At 38.3% G+C, this 25,413-nt stretch overlaps 1 protein-coding gene across 7 annotated transcripts in view; it reads left to right on the plus strand.

Moving 5' to 3' along the window:
• The window catches only part of LOC134225255 (formin-like protein), a 269,171-nt gene that overhangs the window by 52,119 nt on the left and 191,639 nt on the right, over window positions 1–25,413 (plus strand). For 6 of the 7 annotated variants that reach the window (XM_062705180.1, XM_062705181.1, XM_062705175.1 and 3 more), the window contains one exon: window positions 23,517–24,180. In XM_062705180.1, the coding sequence (XP_062561164.1) occupies window positions 23,911–24,180 (270 nt within the window). In that variant the 5' untranslated portion in view covers window positions 23,517–23,910. Of the gene's footprint in view, window positions 1–22,962; window positions 24,181–25,413 lie in introns of all 7 variants that reach the window. The other variant, XM_062705176.1, reaches the window with a different exon arrangement.

Consider the following 25,413-nt stretch of genomic DNA (forward strand, 5'->3'; position numbering starts at 1 on the left):
GCCAAAGGAATTTCTAGAGAAACTCGTAATGAAAATTTAAAAGGAATTTCCAAATGATTTTCTGAAGATATTTTCTTGAGAAGTTCTGCTGGAGTTCCCGAAGAATTTTCCAAACAAATTTCCGAAACAATTTTTTAATTAGTTTTCTTAAGTTTCTCTAAAAAAATTATCGAATTAAAATCCAAAGGAATTCCTAAAGAAATTTCCGGAAGAATTATTTTAATAAATTCCAAAAAGTCCCAAGCGAATTCTATAAGAAACTTTTAAAGATTATCTGAAGAAATCACCAAAGTAAGATGTTTTTAAAATCATGTAGAGCCTCAAAGAAATTTCTGAATGAAATCCTGGAGGAAGTTCCGAAAGAATTCCTGAGAGAAATTCCAAAGCAAAGTGAGCCGAATCGAATGGAGCCTTTTTGTTACATCATATATGTTGTAACATTTTTATACTGTGCAGAGGATTTTTTGAAGGAAACCCGGAAGTAATTTTCTAAGGAATACCTGGAGCAATTCCTATACGCATTTCATAAAGAATTTCTTAAGTAATTTACGATAAGAAATACCATGAGGCCATTCCATCTCACTGTACATCACGAAACAAAGAAATCCGGCACCATTATTTTCGCTTCTTTTTCTAACATGCGTCCTCACATGCTGAAAAAAAAACACAAAAATAAGAAACAAATGAAATATCTTTTCATTGCTTCGTTTTTCGTGGGATGAATGTCGGAGCTATAAGATGAAGTCCAGGAGCAGTGATGAAGTTACTAAGAAAAGATCTCTAGGAATGTTAGAGATATCAATTCAAACCCTACTTGTTTGAATTGATTATTTTGCTGCAAAAGTCTATATGGCACGTTTGTTTTTACCTGGGAACAGCGCCGTAGCGTGTGGTTGGCCAGGTTGGCCCTCGCCAAGGGCGCCAGGCCATTTGATGCAGGCAAACTATTTGAGGTTCAAAAACGGACCATAACGATCGCATTGACATTTTCGATTCCTTTATACCAGACACTTGTATGATGGTAAAAAAACAAGCAAAGTCGTTTACTTAAGGACTTAAGGAATTCATAAAGCAATTATTTATTAAATCCACCACGCAAAAAAATAATTAAAAACCCCAGATTAATCCACCTAGCGGTGATTGTGCCTTTCTCGTTTATTTCGAGTTAGTAATTTCTACGCACTTTAGGTATGAAAAAAAGTATTTTGTCCATAACTTTTGAGCCCATAGTCCGATCCGGCAAATTTTCAATAGGAAACAATGGGACAGGATTCTGCGTCGAATGCAACTTGTTGCCAGCAAATCCGTTAAGGGTAAGTGCCTGAAAAATGTGCTAGACTTTTCCACTCGTTGTTGTCTAAACAAAAAGTATTTTAACCATAACTTCTGAGCCCATAGTCCGATCCGGCCAGTTTTTAATAGGAAACAATGGGACAGGATTCTGCGTCGAATGCAACTTGTTGCAAGCAAATCCGTCAAGGGTAAGTGCCTGAAAAATGGGCTAGACTTTTCCACTCGTTGTTGTCTAAACAAAAAGTATTTTGACCATAACTTCTGAGCCCATAGCCTGAAAAGTGGGCTAGACTTTTTGCAAACTTTTGCGCACATACACACACACACACACACACACACACACACACACACACACACACACACACACACACACATACACACACACAGACATCACCTCGATTCGTCGAGCTGAGTCGATCGGTATATAACACTATGGGTCTCCAAGCCTCCTATAAAAAGTTTGTTTTTGGAGCGAATATATAGCCTTTACGTATACTTTGTATACGAGAAAGGCAAAAAATTGGAAGGCTCATTTGCCGTTAAGCGTTACGAAGCTGAAATCATATTTTTTCAGTACTAATGTTAGTTTTGGGGAACTGAAAGACGATTTGGTTATTGAATACAATAATACAGTAGAAAAGGAAGGGAATTTAGGGTACTTAAGTAATAACGATGCTGATGTTCACATAGTTGCCATTCTTGACGATGTTTCACTTCTGTAATGGAACGAACAAAAATTTCCTTGGGAGACAATACCGAGGGGAAGACATAAGAAAGGGAAACGACAGAAATTAAACTGGAAAACAAGAGGAGGATATTCGTGATGGGGTATGGCAGACAAGAGGATGGGCGGACTATGATTACATTCTTACATCAGAAACTCTAAAAAAATGGTTATCAACGGAGATGTAATAGAGATCAAGACCCGTCAACACTTCGCTAATCCCAACAAACAATTTAAGTTGAATTTGCTAATTTTTCCAAGACTATTTTTAGCTGAATAAGCGCTTCACCCGCTTTCAATGTTTGTTAGGAGGCTTTGGTTGTTTTCCTCGGACCCGGAGATATTCCTTTAGCGCAAATCTGGGGCCACGATGTCCCTTGCACGCCCACACGATGTAAACAATATTCTGATATTCTACGCTGCAAACAGATTGTCTTCCGAGAGCCTCACTCTGAAAAGATGTGCATTTAGAGTGGTATAGTGATGAACTTATATTTTTTTTTCTTCTTGGCATTACATCCCCACACTGGGACAGAGCCGCCTCGCAGCTTAGTGTTCATTAAGCACTTCCACAGTTATTAACTGCGAGGTTTCTAAGCCAAGTTACCATTTTTGCATTCGTATATCATGAGGCTAACACGATGATACTTTTATGCCCAGGGAAGTCGAGACAATTTCCAATCCGAAAATTGTCTAGACCGGCACCGGGAATCGAACCCTGCCACCCTCAGCATGGTCTTGCTTTGTAGCCGCGCGTCTTACCGCACGGCTAAGGAGGGCCCCTATGAACTTAGTTTCCATATAAAAAATCACTCTAATAAAGATAAAAAAACATTTAGAGTGTAGTGATTGGACAGTAGACGACACATAGTTTGAATGAAGTCTTGTACCTTATTCTTTTTTTTTGAACCATGGACGCTTCGACATCTACGTGCGAATTAAGTACAGCCAACTACCTAACTCCCCTTTTTTCATTTCTGTTGGTTTTGTTTCAAGATTCCTGAGGCTAGTTCAAGGTTTTCCTGACGAATTAATAGAAAAAAAAATCATCGAAGGTTATTTTCTTGTCGTAAACGTCATCGTACAAGCGCTCACCTTATCCAAAGTGCCCGTTTTCTCATTTCCCGGGATCGATCAATGAAAAAGAACCTTGGTCAGGGTGATTTTAAAAGTATCCCAGCTCTTGTCATGCTTTTTGTTTTGAACATGCCAAGAAAGTGAGGGGCGGCTAATACCGGTTTCGCCAAGGGCGCTGGGAATCCACGCTACGGCTCTGCCTGGAAATTAATGTAAAGCATTTGGAAAAATCAAAGAAATTTGTTTTTACAGATGAGTAGACACCCTGAGAGACTGAAGTTTGAATAAAGATTTGTTTTTCATCACAAATCAATGATCAGAGCTTGATGACGCGACCCACAGTTTGGGAACCCATGCCCTATTGTATTTCACTTCATATGCATTCTACATTTTCGCCAAATAATGACAAATTATAAAAATATTTGAGTGTTGCTTGACTAGCTGCTATACTAACTGCTACATCTGCGTCATTACAGCCTGATCAGCTGTTTTTAAATAGTTTGCAGCAGATGTTAGTTTTTTAGTAGTAACTACACCCAGGTTTTTTTTACACGGTTTGGTTTTGGTCGTTTAAGACCTTCAACGCCAATGAAGCAATGAGTTAACCCCACGAAAAAATTCACAAAAAATCAAAGAAAATTCAGGGGGTATTTAAAAAGCTGTGAAAGTTCAGGTTAACCAAGAAATTAATGAATTCCAACCGCGTAAAAAAAACCTGGGTGTATTACTGAAGTGCTGGTGATCTCATAAATGAACTGTAAAGACTTAAGGTGGTTATACAACAAAGCCACAAATCGGCCATCTTGGAAACCACGTGCTTTTTCTAGTGATTTTTCCAAAGCACAAATTGAGAGAACCACAACGCCCATGGGAATGAAACATTCGTAGATTGTTTGCTTACTCATGCTAAACAATCGACTTTAATTTCAGCATTGTACGACAATTATTACGCTAGATTTGAATATTTGATAATAGGAGTAGAAACTCGTGTGGTGAATTTAAAATTCACCACATGGCTTGATTGTATAATCACCTTAAAGAGTGAAACAAAACCAATGTTGTTTGCTGAACATATCGTAAACGAAGCTGTTCTTGCCTAAGCGAGGTTTTAATCTAATCTACCAATAATAAAAAAATATACTCTCTTCTTCAAGAAAATTGATTATAGGTGATAAATTTCTTCAGTTCTGTTTTTTCTGCTATATGTCAGCCTCTACCAAGTGCCAGTGCTGACATGTGGTGCAACAAAACATGACTTGCCGCTAGCATAATCAGCACCAAACAACCAATCGCATGAATAACATAGCCGGGCATTCGTATGGGGCATAGAGATTAAAAAAACGAATAACAGGAAAAGAATAAGTAACCCTTTGGCATCTGAAAGCCGCAGCAGTTCATGTTCGTTTGTTGATATAACAGTGCAGCATCGATGGTCTGGAGGCAAGAAGTCTCACTCTGTGCCATGGCACCAAATCCACGAGAAAGCTGTGGCTCATATAGGAACCAAAACCGGCTTTCCGAGCTAGCTTCCTGGTACCTATAGTGGATAGCGGCACACGAGAACGACAACTACCAGGAGGGGGATGAGAACAGCAAAACAGCATCACTTTGAAAGGTTTAACCTCGAGAAATGGACATAACTCTTTGGATCCTTCGGACACGGCTAACCTGTGATTAGGAAGACGTACGCATCCATGTACCTTCGCCACACGGGTTTAGATATGTTTATGGAGACTTCTTCAACTGCGGGGGATACAAATAACCATGGAAAATATGTTTGAATTAACATTCTTCCAGCCTTTTCTTCACTATTGCCTTCATCAGCGAACGTTGCGACAACGGTCGGGCTCCTATAGTTGCATTCTACTCCCTGGTGCAGGTAATCGAAGAAGACGACGACGGCTACGACCAGAAAAGATTTATCGCCGTGGCATTCCCGATTGGCTGGTTCCATTTTTCACGGGCCGTGCTGTGTGTACGAAGTACAAACGATCCGTTCGGGGTGCATTCCTTTCTAAAAGGCTTTCGGAAAAGATCAGTTATAGCTTGCATAGGGCCCTGCTGATTGCAAGCAAGCCAAACGGGTTCTCGGGTGTGCGCAAATTTGATACCATCGGCCGCTACCACACCACACCGCACCACGCCGCCGGTAATGGTATAAGATGTATCAGGATAATTGTATTTTTTTTATTCCCATCCGCGCCAACATCATCTAGCGAATCGACGAGAAAGCATGGAACTGTTCTGCGCAACACGCACAGCAAAATAACGCAAATTAGGCGTTTCACCAATTTTCAGAAATTGATTCACGTTCGCTTACATCGCCGGCAGGAATGCCTCGGTTTCGTTCCTTTCAGTGAGGGTTCGTCTTTCGTGGGGTGAATCTCACATAAAGTTCCCGATTGTTTCACCTAGTAATGATACTGCTTTCTTTTAATCAGCAAACCTTTTTATTCGATATCAGTTTTGCCTTTCTTCTAAGTACCTATCAGTGCTCCTGTGAGAGTTGTGAGAAATCAGTTTCGACCTCTAAGAGATCATAAGAATTGTTTGGACATTTTGAACCAAAAGTAAATCACGGTCAAATTCTAATTTTCTTCATTCTTGTGTCTTGTTGAGGTGGCAATTTTCTGCTTCAAATCTGGTATTTATTTTGTTTAATTTTTTTAGAAAATCTAAAATCCAAAGTAATAGCTAGAGTCAAAAGAAATCACGGACGACGATAATGAGTGTAGAAACATTCAATAATTCCATTTCATTCCACTACTTAGTTGTACAGATACGTATATCGAGCTCAACCTCTGTAAAGTTACAATTGGTAGAGGTTTTGTTGCTCCAAAAGCTTCAATCAAATAGTGGTATTCGATGGACCAGTACTAAATCGCTTTACGACAAGTTAATTTTTTTTCCAACTCAATGCTTAAACAATTCTTTCGGAGTGACAGTATGGCCTTTCAGTACAATTTTTGTTATACGCGTAAGGCAAAAAGCTGCAAAGTTACTTTGCTTTGCAAGTTCTTCTAGCTGTTATTACAACCCCACAGAAAACAAGAGTGTAAAATAACAACTTGTTGCTCCAGCGTGGGTTAATTAAGGTGCCCGGCATCGGCAGTTAAAGTCTGGTCTGTGTGGTTCCTATGAAAACAACGAACTGTTTTGCTTTTTACGCTTGAATTTTACCTCTTCGCACGGGTCTAGCTCTTTACTACTGTGGAAGAGTATAATTCATCATTTCCGTAATTTCTGAGACGGTTCATCGATGGCAAAGAAATTTATGAGTGCGTCGTAATGTGCTGTGATTTCTGAGTGATTATAATAGATCTGTATGTAATTTCGGGGTACTTTCGATCTTGCAAATGAAAGTTCGATAGTTACGGTCGCAATTATCGGATGGATTTTTTGTTTTCGGAATACAAATTTCTGCTTCTGGTACGAAAGAAACTTGGGAACATTTGGCATAATGGACTTTGGTGTATTTATCATCGTACTTAATGATGGTGCTAATAACGTCGCCTTCCTATCGTCAGAGCTATCTATCAAACCAAAGTTGAAATTAAAACAAATCGTAAAACATATCAAATTTCCTATGGAAACACTTAAGAGCCTCAGTACCTACTGATAATAAAGTTCTCTTTTCCTGGAAAAAGATTATTCCAAAAATGATTCTGAAAATACTTACTGATACATATGTACTCAGTTTTTCTTTCACTCCATTGAACCCTTGAGCATAAAAAGTGCACCTCTTTAGAATATAGTCGTCGTGCAATTGCTGGCCCGACTCCAGCAACCGGCATCTTGCAAACGAGGGGGCGCGCCTTCTGTCGTTTCGTTTAGTCTTCAGTAATACGACATCATATACAGATGCATATGCAGCGAACTCTTGAGTCTTGTGTATGGATTATGCTTGCAGTCACTCGGTGTCGTGCCATCGAGTTGCTTTGTGTTATTGGCCCCTGCCGGCGTGGCATGGCGGCAGCAGCCGGGAATATCTTCCCAGTCAGAACGAACGTGGGATGCAAACGAGGAGCAGGCAAAGATGTGGGTATCTTGAAAATCCGGAATTAGCCGGCGTCGCATATCTTCGTCGGTTGCTTGCAGCCAGCATCCCAGTCCCAGTCCAGTTCTCACTTCTCAGTCGTTAGTGAGCTTGCGCGAGATAGATTGTTGAACCGAACAGCTGCCGCGGGCTGTTGCTTTGTTTTTTAAGGAAAGCAATTAAACTACAATGGCTGGCTACGTTTCAATTTTTAGCATACAATAATAGGCTGGGGGTGTGGGTGTGTTTCAAAACACGGTTTGAATGAAAACAGAAATCTTGAAGTAAAAACGCTCCTACGCTACGTATAGATATCAATACATTTTGTTATTTCTGGAGAATGTTGCAACACGCAAATCTTTTTTAGGCAAAGGAACAGCGAATTTATTTTCATTTAACTTCAAAAACTATGTTTTTTGACGCTTCTGACAATTTATTTCAATGTTTTGCCTTTCTCGTATACTAAGTATACGTAAAGGCTATATGTTCACTCCAAAAACAAACTTTTTATAGAAGGCTCGGAGACCCATAGTGTTATATACCAATCGACTCAGCTCGACGAATTGAGGTGATGTCTGTGTGTGTGTGCGTGTGTGTGTGTATGTGTGTGTATGTGCGCACCAAAAGAGCAAAAAGTCTCGCTCACTTTTTTTGTACTTACCCTTGACCGATTTCTTCGCAACAGGTTGCATTCGACGCAGAATCTTGTCTCATTATTTCTTATTGAAAATTGGCCCGATCGGACGATGGGCTCAGAAGTAATGCCCAAAATACTATTTTTTTACCGCACGAGAAAGGCATCATCACCGCCAGGTGGATTAATCTGGTTTTTTTTAGTTTGCCAATTTTCATTTACTCAGACTAAGACCAGAGTGGTCTTTGCAGTGCATTAAAATGACCAGACGTCCCAGGTTCAGCATACTTGTCCCGCATTGACAGGCGTCTCGGAAAACGTCTCGCATTCCATGAACAATGTGTGAAGTCTGTAGAATCTATGGAACCTCTAGGATATGGAAAGTAAAATCTACATCCCAATAACCTGAGCTTGAATGACTTACTATTGTAGTTGCTAGTCGTGATTGGTCGAGAAACAACAAATATGCACAGCTCACCAATTGAATAGTCTGCTTGGGAGTAGACAGCTTTTCTCATTGTTTATTTCTTTAATTCAAGACCAATAAATTAGATAACTAGTTCGACACTCATTGCTACAAGAGACCGAGGAATCTTTTGCATCTCCATAAGCGCACTGGAAAGGAATACAGTGTTGACCCGATTTTTTCACTCTCCTATTGTGTCTACCCCCGATTTTATCACGTTTTCGACCCGATTTTGAATTTGAAAATTTTGAATTTTGAAAATTGGGCACACACAAAAAGACAGTTGGGCACTCACAGCTTCCTGTATGGTCTTGAAAATATGAACCTCAGATTAAAAAAAAACTCAAAGGTGCAGCTTAATCGGGTTGTACGCAAAGGTGACGTTGAACTACGTAGTTGTATGTAATGTACAGGTCTTCGATTTTTTTAGCCCAGTGTGAATCTGTTTTCGTTGTTTATCATGTGCTCCTGAGATTGAGTGAGCATTATGAAGCCTGGTGATGCATATAATTTTCAGACCAACATTTGAAAAGGATGATAAATATAAAATTTTAAAATAATCGAGGATGAACAACACTCTCAAGGGATCACATATCCAAATTATCAATTGATAAAAATTTGCTAGAGAGTAAGAATCGTTCGATAATTCTATCTCGATTCGAAACATTGGTAAATGCTACTTTTGAACCTATTTTCCTACATAACACCAAAACACAAATCCAAAGATCCGTTTTAACTTCATTGTTGACATTAAATTGGTATTAATTAGGTTTACATTAAAATGATAATTTTGTGTTTTTTATCAATCGATCCCAAAATTCGAGAAGTTATCGCCGATGACAACTCGCCTACTTTTCACACCTGAGAAGTTATCAAATGATCAGGGAATATTTTTTTCTTTGATGCGCATGCGAAACAAGCTACAAAAGGAAACCAACAACAAAGTTTTGTTTTTGTCGGAGATAATAATGACAAAGATCCGAATTTTTATGTCAGCAACAAAAAAGAAGACAATTTTGTTGCTAACTTTTCATCCCGTTTTGTTGCATTATCTTTACAGCAAATCTCGGTTTTAAGCAATCATAGTTTCTGCATTTATGGAAATATTCGAGAATCTAATAAAGATTACAAAATTAGCATCGTATTCTCGGAAATATCAGACCATGCAAGGCAAATGATTCTTGTCATATTGTGTTTGGGTTCTGACAAAGGCTTGTTGCGAGGTGCGTTTGTCAGTAATAAACTCTGTTCACAACAAAGGGTATATTGTTAGGCGTTGCTCGAATATTGATTTCCTGCAAATTATAATTTCAATAATTATCGTATGAGAATGATTCAGCACAACCCTGGCTGATAGTGTACCACTGCAACCATCACCGGCGCAAACTGGAACAGAGGCTAAGCACCCGCCACTAAGTCAGTCTAAAACCCCGGTGGCTCATTACAGAAAAGCTACAGATTACAGTGAGTTGCGTCGGGGCCGAAAAATGTTTCCACTGCAGCAGCGAAGAAGATTCCGAGCCCCTCTACTGGCATCAATATAAGCCTAAACATAAGCGAGAAGCTGCCGTCAAACTCCTCAAGGTTCAAGAGAAAAACGCGCGTGTAAGTTAGTAGAAACGAACTGCACCAGCTAAAAGCCCTGTAAGTTGCATTAATTTGACGTCTATGCTGGCTTGAGGTCTCCAGTTAGCCTTGCAAACAAAGCCGATCCGATCTAGGATGTTTTCGGGTGGGAAACATTCTTAATACCCTGAGCACAGTGTATCCATTGTATTTGCCACACAATATACATACTAATACAATGGCATAGAAAGCTTTCAATTATTAACTAAAGAAATGCTAATAGATTACTAAGTTGAAAAGCAGGCAAAGTTCCAGTTGGAATGTAATGCTATGGAAGCAGAAGCTTGCGATGCACTTACAAGATTGACTGATTCGTCGAAACCGATTGCTAAACTGTTAGCCAGTCTTAAATAGTAAATATTATCATACATAAATACTGTAACACACTGGAGTCGGTTTTTATGCGGGGGATATATGCCGCGTAAATTACAACAACGCAAAAAACCGCGTAAATCCTAAAATATGTCTGAATAAACCGCGGAAATCCTGAAATTCGAATGAAATAAAAATCCAATAAGAAGCGTCTGGTGTAAAAAATCGGGTAAAAATGGACTCCAGTGTACTTGAAGCGTTGACGCTGAAGCAGTGGAATGCAGTACTGAGATTTTCATTTTCATTGAGAGAGGTCACGCGATATTTACACTTTATTCTCTCCCGCTTTCATAGAAAACATAAACAATGAAGGGAATTCTGCCAAATTTTCACGGATTTTTATTTCATGAAAGCGCATCAAACTAGTGTAAACAAGCTGTTTCTTCTTCAATAATGTTGCTTCTAACTCGAAAATCAAAAACAATACAATCATTTTATCGATTAGTCATCGTTATTTGCACAGATCTATTAAAACTTTTTAGAAATTTAGATTTCAAAATAAAGCAACATTCCCATCATGACTGCTTGTAATGTGACAGGTGACCGGGAGACGGCTACATTTTCATTTGGTCTCTTGAAAATGAAAATACAACTGTTTTCGCTTTCACATGACAGTCACGAAAACTGGTGGAATGAAGCGTTGACTCTTCCTTGATCGAATGGTCCAAGAAAATTGAAAATCCATCCAGAAACGGCTGAGATATTAACGATCAAAGTCTATCATATTTTCGTGACGTTTTTCGATTTTTTGCAATGTAAAGTGTACCCCCATATAGAAAAGACAGACGTAGTTCCACGTCAAAAAATTAATCAGCTTAAATGAATTCTAGATTACTTTGAGAATTGGTCGTATGTGCAAAAGAGAGGCTCTCTTTATTCGCGCTCTCTTTCGCTGATAGATAGGCTAGAGTTATGGATTTTTTGCTTTTTGCTTGAGCCGCGATAGTATCATGGTTAAGTACCTCAGAAATAATAATGAAGCTTTAATTTCTTAGCGTTCCCATCTCTGAATAATAATGAATTGTTACTAAATTAATGATTTTGTGTGTGTTACTTATACGTGAAGTTAAACGATTTACAATTATATGGAAATGCTAATATCATCTTCTAAGTTTAGAAGGCAGGATACGGCAGGCATGAAGAATGTTTTTTAGAAGTCGAGTTGAAAGCGTTGTTGTTGAAAGCGAAGTTGATTTAGAAGCTTCCACACTGATATTCTTCCCTCCCCCTTCATACGGGAGCTTGGCAGAAGGAAGGTCGTGTGATATGTGCCATCACAAATATTGCCCTCCGCTCGCTTTCAAATCGACTTCTATAAAAACATTCTTCATGCCTGCCGTATCCAAACGGAACTATCAATTCTATACTTTCGCCTCTAATTCTATCATGAACATGTACGTCCAAGTTTGGAAGATGATATTAGCATTTCCATATCATAATGAATTGTTGCTTGATCATAATCCAATATCTATATTGCGTGGAATCTTGAAGTACAAACGAATAGTTTTCTTAAAAGTCACATACTACTACAACTTCTCCGTTATTTTCTGAAAAATGTTGACTGTTCAGTTTTCATTAATATAAAATTATGAGTTACCAACTTTTCCAATTTTCTACAAAAGTACAATACGAATTCATCAACTTGTTGGATTAATGTTTCAGGATTGCAATGAGCTGTAGAAATCTATTGCATGAATGTTATTTCAGTTAAAGTAACGGGTGGTAACTGAATAACTTGAATGGAGAGAATAGCTCGGGAAAAAACTACTTAGTCTTAGTCCTTAGTCTTCAAACTTGGACTAATGAATAATTTGCCATTTTCAACCCCCCTCCCCCCTATGTCACACTTTTTGTAAGAAGTATCTGAAACTTTTGTATGGGTCGTCACACTTAAGACAATCTCCTCCCCCCTTTAGCGTTACGTTCTTCTTCTTCTTCTTATTGGTATTACATCCCCACAGTGGGATAGAGCCGCCTCGCAGCTTAGTGTTCATTCAGCACTTCCACAGTTATTAACTGCAAGGTTTCTAAGCCAAGTTACCATTTTTGCATTCGTATATCATGAGGCTAACACGATGATACTTTTATGCCCATGGAAGTCGAGACAATTTCCAATCCGAAAATTGCCTAGAGAACCCAGCCACCCTCAGCATGGTCTTGCTTTGTAGCCGCGCGTCTTACCGCACTGCTAAGGGGATTCCCCTTTAGCGTTACGTAATTTATGGATGTTCCCTAAGTATTGTTGCAGTGAAAGTGTGTGTGCGACAATTCTAAGGATTCATTTACATTAAATAATATTTCTGCGAAAGCATTATTATTCTGACAGAAAAGTATTGAAGTCATTCCAATTTTCTAGTTGCCAACGTTTTTATGAATGGTACACACGCAAATGTTATGGGAACCAGAACTACCAAGTAATTTACAATGATTTGGACGTAATGCAGCAAAGGAACTGAAGCCTACAATATTTTTACTTATTTCCTTAAAAGTTGTGTATGCTACTCATAGAGAACAAAGTAGTAAGCGTTTTTGGACATCTTGTCGCTTACCTACCATCCTTTTTTACAGAAACAAAATCATTTTGCCCTGGCATAACCCTACTTACAAGAACAAGATCACTGACTGTCGAAGAACTGTTGTACTTCGTTCTTTACCTCCGCGTCCAAACTGTGCCCAATCCTATCGTTCATGGTTGATAGGATTGCTTTTTCTCCAGTCAATTTTCGGGCTTGTCTTTATGAGGTATAAAGGTGCATGAAAATACTGCATCACTTCTTGATGGCTCCATGAATTCGGTAACACTGACAAGACCCTTAATTTGTCGTCTCTCGAACATCCTGCTTCGTTCGGTGAACTTTTCTTGAAGCTTCGATATCATTTAATTAATTTAGCTTATATCTAAACAGATAACACTGAATCAACAATATATCCGCTATCCGGCATTCTTGCAATATGACCTGCTCATTGTACCCTTCCGACTTTAGTTTCATGGCCGTAGAGAACTACCGGTCTTATGAGCGTTTTGTACATGGCACATTTGGTGCGGGTGTGAATTTTTTTGACCGCAGTTATTCTGGAGCCCGTAGTAGGCCAGACTTCGATAGATGATGCGCCTTCGTATTTCACGACTAACATTATTATCAGACGTTAGCAAGGATCAAAGGTAGACGAAATCATCAACCATCCCGAAAGTATCCCCGTCTATCGTAACATTGCTTCCCAGGCGGTTCCGCCCACAAGATTGTACTTTGTCTTCTATGCATTCACCACCAGTTCAACTTTTGTTGCTCCACGTTACAGAAGGGTGTACAGTTCTGCCACCTTTGGCATATTCGAAAGATTTGCCGTACAGTATGGATCTGATCCGTTGTCGAGTGGCCTTCAAGGCGGCATTAAGGATGGTGATCGCTCGAAAGTTCTCTCACTCCAGCTTGTCGCCTTTCTTGTAAATGGGGCATATAACCCTTTCCTTCTACTCCTCCGGTAGCTGTTAAGTTTCCCAGATTCTGACTATCAGTTTGTGCAGGAAAAGTTTGCAGCTTTTCTGGATGCATCTTGAAATTTCACAGAAAGATTCGGATACTATGAACTGAGCCTTGTCTTGCGAGTAAATCTGCATTTTCATTTCCATTGATGGTCCAATGGCCTGACACCCAGTACAGATGTGCCTACTTGGTTTGAAATAGCTAGTTGTTTCAACAATTTTATACATTCCCAAACCAATTTAGACTGGCATTAGAATGATTAAACCTGGCTGTCTGAAAATACAGTCGCGATTCGCTGGTTGGGCCACGACCTCGGCCCAACTAACGAATTCGGTTTTTTAGTTGGGTCAACTGACAGCCATTTGAACACGTGTATTTCGACTTGAACATCACAAATGATGTCCAGTGATGCCCAATCCCGTTTTCCGTGTTTACATTGAATTTTGACGTACGGTTGCTTTTTAGTTGGGCCATGGCCCCAACCCAAGTAGCACAAGCAACATCTTCCTAAAAGCACCTTGTTTCTATTCAGTTTCATTAAAGGCATTGGAAAAACATCAAAGCACAAAAAAGTTACATGATGATGTCAAAAATGCTCGAATTATGATCAATGTTTCATTAAAATTGCTTTGTAGTACGTGTTTGACATTTGGAAACAAACAAACAAAGAATACTCCACTTCATGTTGCAAACACGAAACAAAATCATTAAGTTGCATATTTTTTACCATGTAACTTCACTGCGTCTTTCAAAATTAAATTGTTTGTTTAAATTAAGTTGCAGATAAGTTGAATGTGTCTTCATGTTTGAGTTAGCATCGTTCAACGTTTTGACAACTCACATTTTTTTCTTGTGATGGTGCAATCAAGTAACAGGAAACCCGAGTACGAAACTTCATAATCGTATGGTTTTTATTGTGAGTCAACATGCAGTCTCTTCGAAGTGTTGAATGGTGCTGTGGTAAAGTGAAGGATTATCAATCACAAGATCCATAAATCGAATCCAGTTTTATATTTTTATTTTTTTTCCGCTGTAGTATTTTGCAACATTATTGCTATTTAGCTGCAATCGAAAGATGTTTCCGTAGGCTCCACCTCTTGCGCTTTTTAGATTGCAAAAGAGTTATATTTGATGGCACATACGCAAAGATTTTTCTTTCCGAATAGTTGCAACACAGTGAAATGTTCAGTAGTGAAACAATTTGTGCTACTTGGAAAGTAGGGTATCTGTTCCTATATCAATAACAATAAGCCAATGCGCAAATGAAATGCATTTATTTCTCACCCAATAATCAAGAAACATGAGAATAATTATGCTCGGCTCACGTCATTTTTAATTGATAACAATTTGGTAACTTCAAAAATGAAATTGTTATCACATTATAGAAGTATTTAGCTAAAAAACATCATCACTGCCATGCACCTATTTCAATAACATTCAAAAAAAGTTAATCCTATGCCTGTACCTATATCAATAATACTGTTTCCAACATAAAATACGCACACTATTACTTGTGTGTATACGTAACGATATGATTGCAGTGATGCCGAATTCTTCAATATTTTGTATTTGAGTTGAAATATAATTACAAAATTCCAGTTTTCGTTGTAGTTTTCCAACTTATCAGTTTAATTTTATGTTTGTCATAGCTTATCTCTTCGATATACCTTGTTTTACAAACAAAAGAGTTGAATTTCACAGTAAAAGTTCATTCAAGCATTTTTGAAATAAAAATCTAGGTCGGCAACCCTTGCCGATGCTGCAAGCCATGTAAATAGTTTGAAATACGGACAAGAATAATTTAGACGTTGTTCGAAATAAACCTATATCAAACTATAGGAAATCGCGTTAGTTTTTCAAATATGATTATATTTATAGTGAAATTGTGATGTGCTCTATGTGTTGTGAAGTGTATTTTGAAAGGATTCATTCGTTTTAGCTTGAAATTGAGTGGAAAACAACGGCGTGAAATGAGATGAATCTGCTAGTTTTATAATTTTGTTTTTAATAATTTGAGTCTTGTGAACTAAAACATTACTCAAACGGAATTTTAAATAATATTCCAAACATTGGAGAAGGTGGTCTATTCATTATTGTGTACATACGATGTGAGAAATTGTAATCAAATTGATTTTTTATTTGGTTTATCGACGGTTGAGATTAATATACGGGCTGTTATTAATATGGGAACAGATACCCTATAATGTGACCAGATAAATTTTGTGTGAGCGCGGGACAAAAAAAGTTCATAGTTCAATGTTTTAGAAATGCGCTCAGAACTTATTTATTATCAAGGTTTAGTTTGCTATCTGTTCAATAAACGGTAATAGAATTGTGTTAGACTATTGTACTTCAGTAGCGATATAAGCAAAGATATCGAATCTCGAAAGTCTATTCTGGTTGAAACTTACGCCTCCAGGAATATGATCCACGGTTTTTGCTCCAATTTATTTCCAAACGGGTGAGGCTGAATAGTTTTCGGCTCAGAATATCCAAAATCCCGTCCTATTTCAGATTACTTGGAGACCATAATCCAACCTAAAATTTTCCTGAAATGTGAGACTTCCTTAAACACAATATTCATTTGTTAGAGCACTTTTGATATCCAATATCAACACTCTGAAGGTCGTCTTCCAACTGGGGTAAATTTTCCGCAAGATTCTGGTCCGCATGAAATTAAAATGGAGTAGGATTTTGCCGTTCTGAGTCGAAATCTTAGCAATGAGAGCATTTTCAAGATTCCCAGGGTATAAGTAGCAATCAATATTAAACTGGAGAGTTTTTGAGGTTCCAGTTTTGTTAGCTGTGAACGGTCTTCGGTACCCAGCAATAAAATCAGGCTACTGTCATGCTATTGTTTAGCCCATCGCCAAATCGTACACTGCCAAAAATATCTATATAAGATATATGTGTCGCCGTTATAGATTTTTGCAATAGCTCCACCCTAATATAATCGATATAGAACCACACATAAATTAAATAATTGCTAATTCGAGACAACACATAAAGTTTATTTGCATATATGTATGTTTTATTAGTAGTTCGCGTGGAGAATGGTTATGTGTGCGCTGATATACATCATAAGTTAAATCTATAGATTTTTGGCAATAAATATGTGTGCATTTTTAGTAGGGGAAAATACCTATTCTTGGCAGTCTAAGACATTCGCCAAATTGAATGATAAAAATAATGAATAATTACACTAAAACACAGGTCCAGTTTAACTGGTATACACTTGTATGCTCTTTCTTTGATGGTTGGTGTTCACTAAATATAACAGCTTTTACCACAAACTCAGTAAATTTAATATAAAGTAACAGGTTAACGTTTCTTCTGTTGGCATAGCAATTTCTATTATCAGCAATGAGTTTGCTCCCTTTAGCAACTAGACATGGAAGTAGAGAACTGGTAATGTATTGGTGCCAAATGCTGGTTGTTTATATTCTCCAGTAGTAAAATTCATTCATATTAATCGTCCGCACGCTCATCTCGCTTCACTCAATTTTGGAACAAACTTTATTGTTTATCAAAACTGGTTTAAAGCAAAACATGAATTTTTAGCCTTGGCATCAATTTTATGTCATGTAGACAGATAGGCAAAAGCATTTAAACACATTGTAAAACAAATTAACCCTTATGCGGCCAACAAAAAACAGACGTGAATGGCTGATAGGGCACCCGTGTACCCAGATATTGACCGTTTCATAACTTTTACCATTTTCAACCTATTTGAATAATGTTGGCCATTTTAGAGAAGCGAACTTATATGCTTTTTGTTCGCTGCCAAGATTTACATTTTTTGTCTTTTGTAATGCCTTAGAGTCTTAGAGTTTTGTAATGCCAAAAGTCTATCAACCAGTTTCAAATAATCGACTTGCTCTTTGCGGTCCTTACATGATATGTTTGTTTCATCAAAAAAAAAAAATAATCATGGTGGTTGTGTACAAGACACGACCGCTCGACATAGCTACGTAAAACCAAATCTATACACATAAGAATTAATTTTTGTCTGTCTGCCCTTATAGACTAGGAAACGGCATGAACATTTGTATGTAAAGGTTTTTGGAAACGATGAAGATTCTTATGATGATATTAGACCCCTACTCTTCTGGAAGGAGAACTCCTATACAAATGAAGTACAAATTTCTGCTTTAATCGAAAATTAATCTAAAAAATGGAATCCAAATTTGCGAATTTCGAATACTTAACCGAATACTTTTAAATAATGTAACAAATATATAATTAATCAGTTTTAGGTGAAACGAAGCTCGTCGGTTCTAATAGTATAGTATATTAACAATATATTCCACCTCGTGAGTCTTCATATGTTGAATAATGGGCAGCACTGTCCTATCCAGCCGCTGGAGCCACCCCATTCTTACACTACGTTTCACAGTTGAATAATAGATAATACCCTGAAAGTAGGCAATTATTTATGGTTGAAATGCGCTATGTAGGAACGGGGATGGTTATGATTTTTTTGATGAGCTTGGAAAGTATTGAAGTTGCAAAAGGAAAACGGTTCTGTCAGCCACATAAGGGTAAAAATACTACGGTGTTGCTATCACTTTTGATATAATTCATGGTCTGCGTAAAAATCTGAATAGGAGCATTTGTATGTTAACACTTTTTTTTTAAATAAATGCCATTGCCGGATTTTTTGTTCGTATTTTTCCTAAAATCACATAGAATTGTGCGTGGTATCTTTTTAGCGTGTGTTTGATATGCTCACAAATACATTCTTCCGCTCTATTCCGAAGTGAGCTGCTGCCAAAGAAAATGAACAGTCTCGATTTTATTTAGTGAAACATAGAGCAAATATTGCATAAATTTGCTCTTTGTGGTGATAATCAAGTGGTGATAAAGTGTAAAAAGTAGTGTACGTACTTAATTTGTCGTGTCATACGCAATAAGGAGGAGAAACAGGCGATCCAAAAAAGTAAGTAACAGTTTGCTTTTCATGCGCTGCTTTTTTTGGCAATGCAATAATGGCAAGGATTTCGTAGGTGCAAATTTGTTTCGGTGATTAACACATCAAATCTTGTTACTTCTACACAAACAACTTATTTAAATGAAAGCTTAGACTTGAAATTGTGTGATTGAATCAAAATTATGTTCATAAATAGTGTATGTTTGCTGGAAAACGCAAATATTGTTGGGGGTGCCAACAACTGTCGCACCCTGCCAAAGCCGTATTCTACCCTAGTGTAGCCAGGATGTCCCGGGCACAATTTTTTTTTTCATGCTACTTTTCAATGATGACAGCGGTCTATGGATGATGATGACACCGCCCTTGTCACAGGCTCGAATAAAATCGTCGCTTCAGTACGCAATCTTTTGATACCCCTTTTAGAACAAAGTTTAGCACTGCTGTCATAGCAACATTTTCGTATGTTGTTTCTTCTTTGAACAAAAACAATCCACACAAATGGAAGATAATTATATCTATGGTATGAGGCCAGTGTTGGTAGAATCATGTTCAAATCTCAATCATTGAAGCCTCATGCGCGAGTTAACTCGCTTGCGATATGTAAGCAGAGCATCGCGCTTGAGTTTTTCACATAAAAAACGCATCGTTTTGCTCATTTGCCGAAAAATTATTTCGCTCCAAATTTGTCAAAACCCAATCGAAGAGCATTTTATGTTTAGCTGTGCATTAACTATCCATTGTTTTAAGCATTTGATGAACACATCGAAGAAGAGCACGTTGAAATCATGTAATGATGCAAATTGCGAGTCGAACATGAACGATGATAGATTCTCTGGTCCATGAGTCGGGTGAGGTTTGACTGGTGCTTGATTTGAATCCTGGATGAGATTTGAGAATTTGAGTCTTTCTCAACACTGCTACAAGGCTTGAGAAAAACAAACTATAAATATAATTTTGTCTGAGTCTCAGAAGCACATTTTAATCTTGACTTCTATGATCCATACGATCGCCTTACAAAACACCTGTTTCAATGAAAATCATCGATTTTAAAAATCTAATATTTCTTTGAACATACTGAGAAATAGCTAACTATGTATTCTATTTTCTCTATTTCGCGGGACATTATCTAAAAATAAGTTAACTGCGGGACGTTTCGCGGGACGCTTTTCAGCGCGGGACAAATAGTAAAAATGCGGGACTGTCCCGCGAAACGCGGGACGTCTGGTCACATTACCCAAGTATTAAGATCCCAACCAGCGAGTCCCGACTGTATAAGGTAACATATTTTTCTGAAGGCAAAACAGTAGTCCACTTTCCCATAGTTCTATAGATAGATATGGGCCTTTGCATGCTAGTGAAATCTGACATGATTCCAACTAGGTAGTGATCTGAGGTTAAACTCCGTAATTTGTAATCCGTAGGTTTGACAGAAATAAATCCAAGGTTGAAGAAGCTGCTGGTGGGTTGGTGAGAGTAGATGATGCATTGTGTAGTGTCCAATCTGGAAATCGTCAAACAGTATTGTACCATCGACATTGGGCCTACACCCAACCGGCGGTTGTTAGATTTTCTAACAATTCTGTATAAGAATCTAACAAAACCTGTATAAGAATTGGGCATATGCGAAATTGTTAGATTCTTATACAAAAAATGTAAGCTCTCAAACAAATATTGTTAGAAAACCTTACAAAATTGTTAGATTCTTATACAATACTTGAATAAGAATCTAACAATTTCGCATATGCCCAGTTCTTATACAGGTTTTGGTAGATTCTTATACAGAATTGTTAGAAAATCTAACATTCGCCGGTTGGGTGTAGGTTTTCACCAGCGAAGATATCGTGCGTTCATGCCGATGATAAATGTTCAGTCCAGATGGATTAGCCTCTCGAGGTCCTGCCTGAATATGTGATTAATGCTATCTGTCGCTTTAACTTTTTTGCAAAATATACACTAATTAGTCTTATCTTCCCTATGTTGCATTCTTCTAAATCAGGAAATATAGAAAATTTCAATGACTTCTCAATAATATTTGCACCATCGTTACCTCTGGCATCTTCTCGGCATTGATTATGTTTTATGTGAGTTCCCGTAACCAATACCATTTGGATATTTCTTTCAGCTACCAATTGTCTTTAGATAAGAGGGACCTAGCATTCCAGGTAACTATTTTTAGAGACGATAATTGACCACACTCATCCCAACGTCTTCCCAACCACAATCAGTTCTTTTCAGGGCATTGCGATTGAATTTTTAGCATTCTGAGGATTTGAACCAAACCTGAAAGTAGCATGAACTTGATTTCTGTGCTTGCGATGCATGAATAGGATTGATTGGTTTGTGGAAACCGATTGCTTAACTGGTAGCCAACTATCAATAGTAAATAATTAAAAATCAATAGCGTTTATCAGACTAAAATTAAGGATTGCTTTTCTTTTCGAGGTCGGACAACGTCTTACCAGAAAGTATTGAGTACAAAATCAAAGCTTAAAATTTGGAGACCATCGCGAAATATGTAAGATTTTGAACGTGAATATCTTTATATTTCGATAAATTTTAAAAAGTTTTAGGTATACATATATCACTCAACTCGTAAATTCCTCACAAATTTGGCAATGCATTGAAAATATTGATATTGAATATTGCCGAACCGAATAAAAACAGCAGAACCAAGTCAATTCAAGCACCCCCAACACTGATATAATCTGTATAAGTTACGGGCCTTTTGGCATACCGTTTTATATGTAAATAAATATGTATAAAATGACTTGTATCTTGCGTGCAGGCGTCATGTTGTGTTTAATTTCGCGTAGAGCGGACGATAGCCATGCCGATGACGTCCGGTTATCGTTCCCAGCGATAAGCTATCGGTGGTTAATGCAGAAATTTTATTCGCCACGGTGTCGTCTGAAGAGATTCAGCTGTAAATTATCGAGTAGTTAAAGTCGGTTGTTAGAGACGAGCAACCTCGGGCTGAAAGTATTTTCATTGAAGACAAAAAAGTCGGTAATTAGTTATTGAAAAAGCGCATTCTTAAAAATAAATCCACCATCCATCACCATGCGGTTTTTGTGCACTTTGAAGTAAATTTCCGGCAAATCAAACCTTCTTCTATGTAAAATGGTGACCCAGAAAAGGACCGATTCATTCAACTGTTAGTGATTGGAAATGCGCATTATTTAAATTACATAAATCGATTCTTTTTAGGACCACCATTTTATGCAAGAAAATGTATTCGCTAAGGTGGCGTCTTCAGTAAATTTTTATGACAAATTATCGACGTCGGCATCAGCAGTACTCAAGTGGAATTTTCACTAAAATTCCTGACCTTAGTTTTGTTGCTGTTAGTGATTGGTTAGACGATTTTTTGGAAATAAAAAAGCCCATTTCAGAAAGTCTGGAGCAGCACCAGTCTCATTTACAAAAGAAAGTTGAATTGAGACTAGAGAAATTCGCTCCAAAGTACAAAGCACAACCGCATGTTGACTGCAAAAAAACGACGTTATTGGTCCCAGTGGTGGCCGTTGACGGGTGGTTGCTGCAAACAATATATCCCCTCTAACGCACTTGAAAATAAGAATTCCTTATGAGAATCGTTATTTGAGTAATCTTAAGCTTTCCATTAGGGTCATTGCACGACAAATTTCGTGTAAAAACAACACAGCATTGCTGCTTTTGGAATGGAATGCTCATCGCATCAAAAACAAAGCAATGAGAAGGAATTTGATTTGTTTCTTATTTAAGGTGGATATACAACAAAGCCACAAATCGACCATCTTGGAAACCACATGCTTTTTCTAGTGATTTTTCAAGAACACAAATTGAGAGAACCACAATACCCATGGAGATGAAACATTCGTAGACCGTTTCCTTACTCATGCTAAACAATCGACATTAATTTCAGCATTGTACGACAATTATTACGCTAGGAATGATTATTTGATAATAGGAGTAGAAACTCGTGTGGTGAATTTAAAATTCACCACATGGCTTGATTGTATAATCACCTTAAATGATTTTTATTTCGCAGCAGAGAACATTCTTGTTAACAACAACAAGCGACGAGATTGGTACTGTATTTCTTTATTTCGTGATGAGAAGAATATTATATGTTCAGTGACATGAAAATGAAAATGGAAACAGTTCCCCAATTAAAATCAATTTGTTTTTGCAAACATAAAGCTTATCACTGCACTAATTCGTTCACTATGTAAGACTATTATATAATTGATGACTATTCAAGATAATTACCTAACTTTTAGTAGCAAAAAATCGTTTGAAAAATACTCATGCAACCATGTTTTCTGTTTTCATTCCAGCTCGGAAACCCGACTCGCGCTAAAGTTCAACCCTTGCACAATTAACCGAAACCGAACCAGAACGGAGACACCTTAAGTCAGCATAAACCACACAGAGGTTTTCGATTGCACGAAGAAGAAAAAAACTGCTACCGGTGTTGTCTTTTTTGGTGCTCGTGGCGTGTCTTCATGAGACCTCAATCGTCGATTCGTTGCATGGATCTGGGAATTACTTTGGGAATCGAGTTGCGCCCAATGTTTGACGGCTAAGAAGAGCACAAAGAACACGGAAAGGAGGTTTTAATTGGTACCGAGCTGATGGATTTCAGTGCTTTGATGTTGTTGACCCTAGAGAGACCGGTCGGCAGAACACTGGTGTGGTAGCGAAGGGTGTGGGTGGACGGTCAACTCGCGAGACATCCGTTCCCGAAAACCGGAAGTGACCATTTTACACATCTACAAAATTTTGCGCCGATCCGGCCAGTGAGTGCTGTTATTAGCATTCTCTACCTGAAAGTAATTGTTGCTTTGTGTGATTTCCTCCGTTTGATTTCCATAATTCCGTTTCATTGCAGCCTGCCTGAGCGACGTTGTGCTTGTTTGTTAGTGTATGAATTTGAGGGGGAACGAAGTTGAAACACGTGAGCCGGGTCTGTATGTTTTTAGTGATGTGTGATGTATGCTGTGTGAACGGCACATAAAAATTCATTTCGACCAGAACGGTTGTGAGAGGAAGCGTTCCGGAGTGTTGTGTATGTTTTAACACTTTTTTGGTAGTGCATTGTAATTTCTCGAAAGGAAGAAGCGCCGTTGATGGTGGAGAATAAAATTATTAAGTGCTATGAATGAGCTAAATCCAGAGTGTTTTATACGTGCTCGGTGTATGCTTCGTGGATTATCGTAGTGTTACGATCGGGGTCTCGTGGAATAATACCATTCTGTGATCGAGTAGAAGCCCTTCCCCCAAAGATGGGTTTGGCATCGTCGAAGGCGGCCAACAGTATTGCCGCCGGTAGTGGCGTCGGCGGTGGTGGTTCCAAACATGACAGCGTAATTGTCGAGACCCGGCACCACCATCCGGATATTCAGCAACCATGCTCGCTGCTACCGTCGCCTTCGAGCGTTATCGACAGCTGGAAACCGTCGAGCTGTCACGTACGGCAGGCCAGCATCCGGTCGCGCAATTTGCAGCCCATGCCGGACATTGGCGAGCTGGATCGGCGATTTGCAAAAGTACTGGTAAGTGAGCTTTCCATCCTATCAATCAATTAATCAAGTTGTGGCGGACGACGGGAACCGTCAGTGCGGGACCGAGACAATCGTCAATCAATATATTTGAGTAACTGTAAACCCAGCAACAGCGCAGTTACTTTCTAAGAAGTTTCTTAAACATTAGCTGCGCTTCGACGTCTTTGTCTTCGATAGAGTGAACGACTGCATCATCTGCTACTGCTGATGTAGTGTAGCTGCAGTGGCACCAGCTGGAGGCGTACTGTCCGTGCTAAAATAAATATTTACTCCCGAGAGTGAACACCACCGGTATGATGGGGCTGCCGGGTGTATTTGGGTTGGACTCGTTGCAGTTGCCGTCGTCGGTGGCTCCCATTATATGACGATGCATCTGACCTTATGAAATCGGAGGAATAAGATCACTGCTTTGTGTGCGTGATGTGCGGTATGAGCTTTCTTAACTTGCTGGTGACTGCGATGAACAACGGGACTGTTGTCGTTGTCGGTCGTTAGGAAAATAATGATTGATACAGGGGTGGAGTTGCAATTGCAAACGACCTGTATGGCTACGGCATTTGAACATGCTCAGTAAATTCTACGGAATGGCATGGACTATGTATTCATTTGTTTAGTTATCACAAAAAAACTGATTTCTAGGTACCTATTTGAAATAAAAATATTGATATGGCAGAACATTGTTTAGTTTCCCTCAGATATGTTACCTTGCCGCGGTGATACTAGCTAGAATAGGTTTATTATAATTGAAACTGTGATCAAGTATATCGACATCAATAGGGAATTGACTGTTAGATTCACTGAGTAGTAGTTTTATCAAAACTAGGAACGTGGCGCCTGTTTTATTTTATTATGTCTCACTCAAAAGAGTCCTAAAAGAGTCATAATTAAAAATACCACAAATTATAACAATGGTATGCATACAATCTTTCATTGGCTTCATTCTCGATAATTTTTTTTAATAGTTAGGGATTAGGCGTGATGAAGCTTTATTTTGCCACCGAAAAGTGAATCTCATAACTGACCACAACCCATAAAATTATAGTTATGCTATACCTTCAAGGCTTCAAGACGATTTAGGGACCATTTTATCATTTTTGATCAACTCTTAAACTTGGTTACTTACGCTTTAGTTAGATGTTTCGTTTAAGCGAAGAGGACCTTTAGTGAATGTTAGACAAATGAACGGCTGAAATGAGTAATAGACTTAAACTGAATAACGTAGGT

The sequence above is a fragment of the Armigeres subalbatus genome, chromosome 3 (genome assembly GCF_024139115.2).
Source record: "Armigeres subalbatus isolate Guangzhou_Male chromosome 3, GZ_Asu_2, whole genome shotgun sequence".
Classification (NCBI taxonomy): domain Eukaryota; kingdom Metazoa; phylum Arthropoda; class Insecta; order Diptera; family Culicidae; genus Armigeres; species Armigeres subalbatus.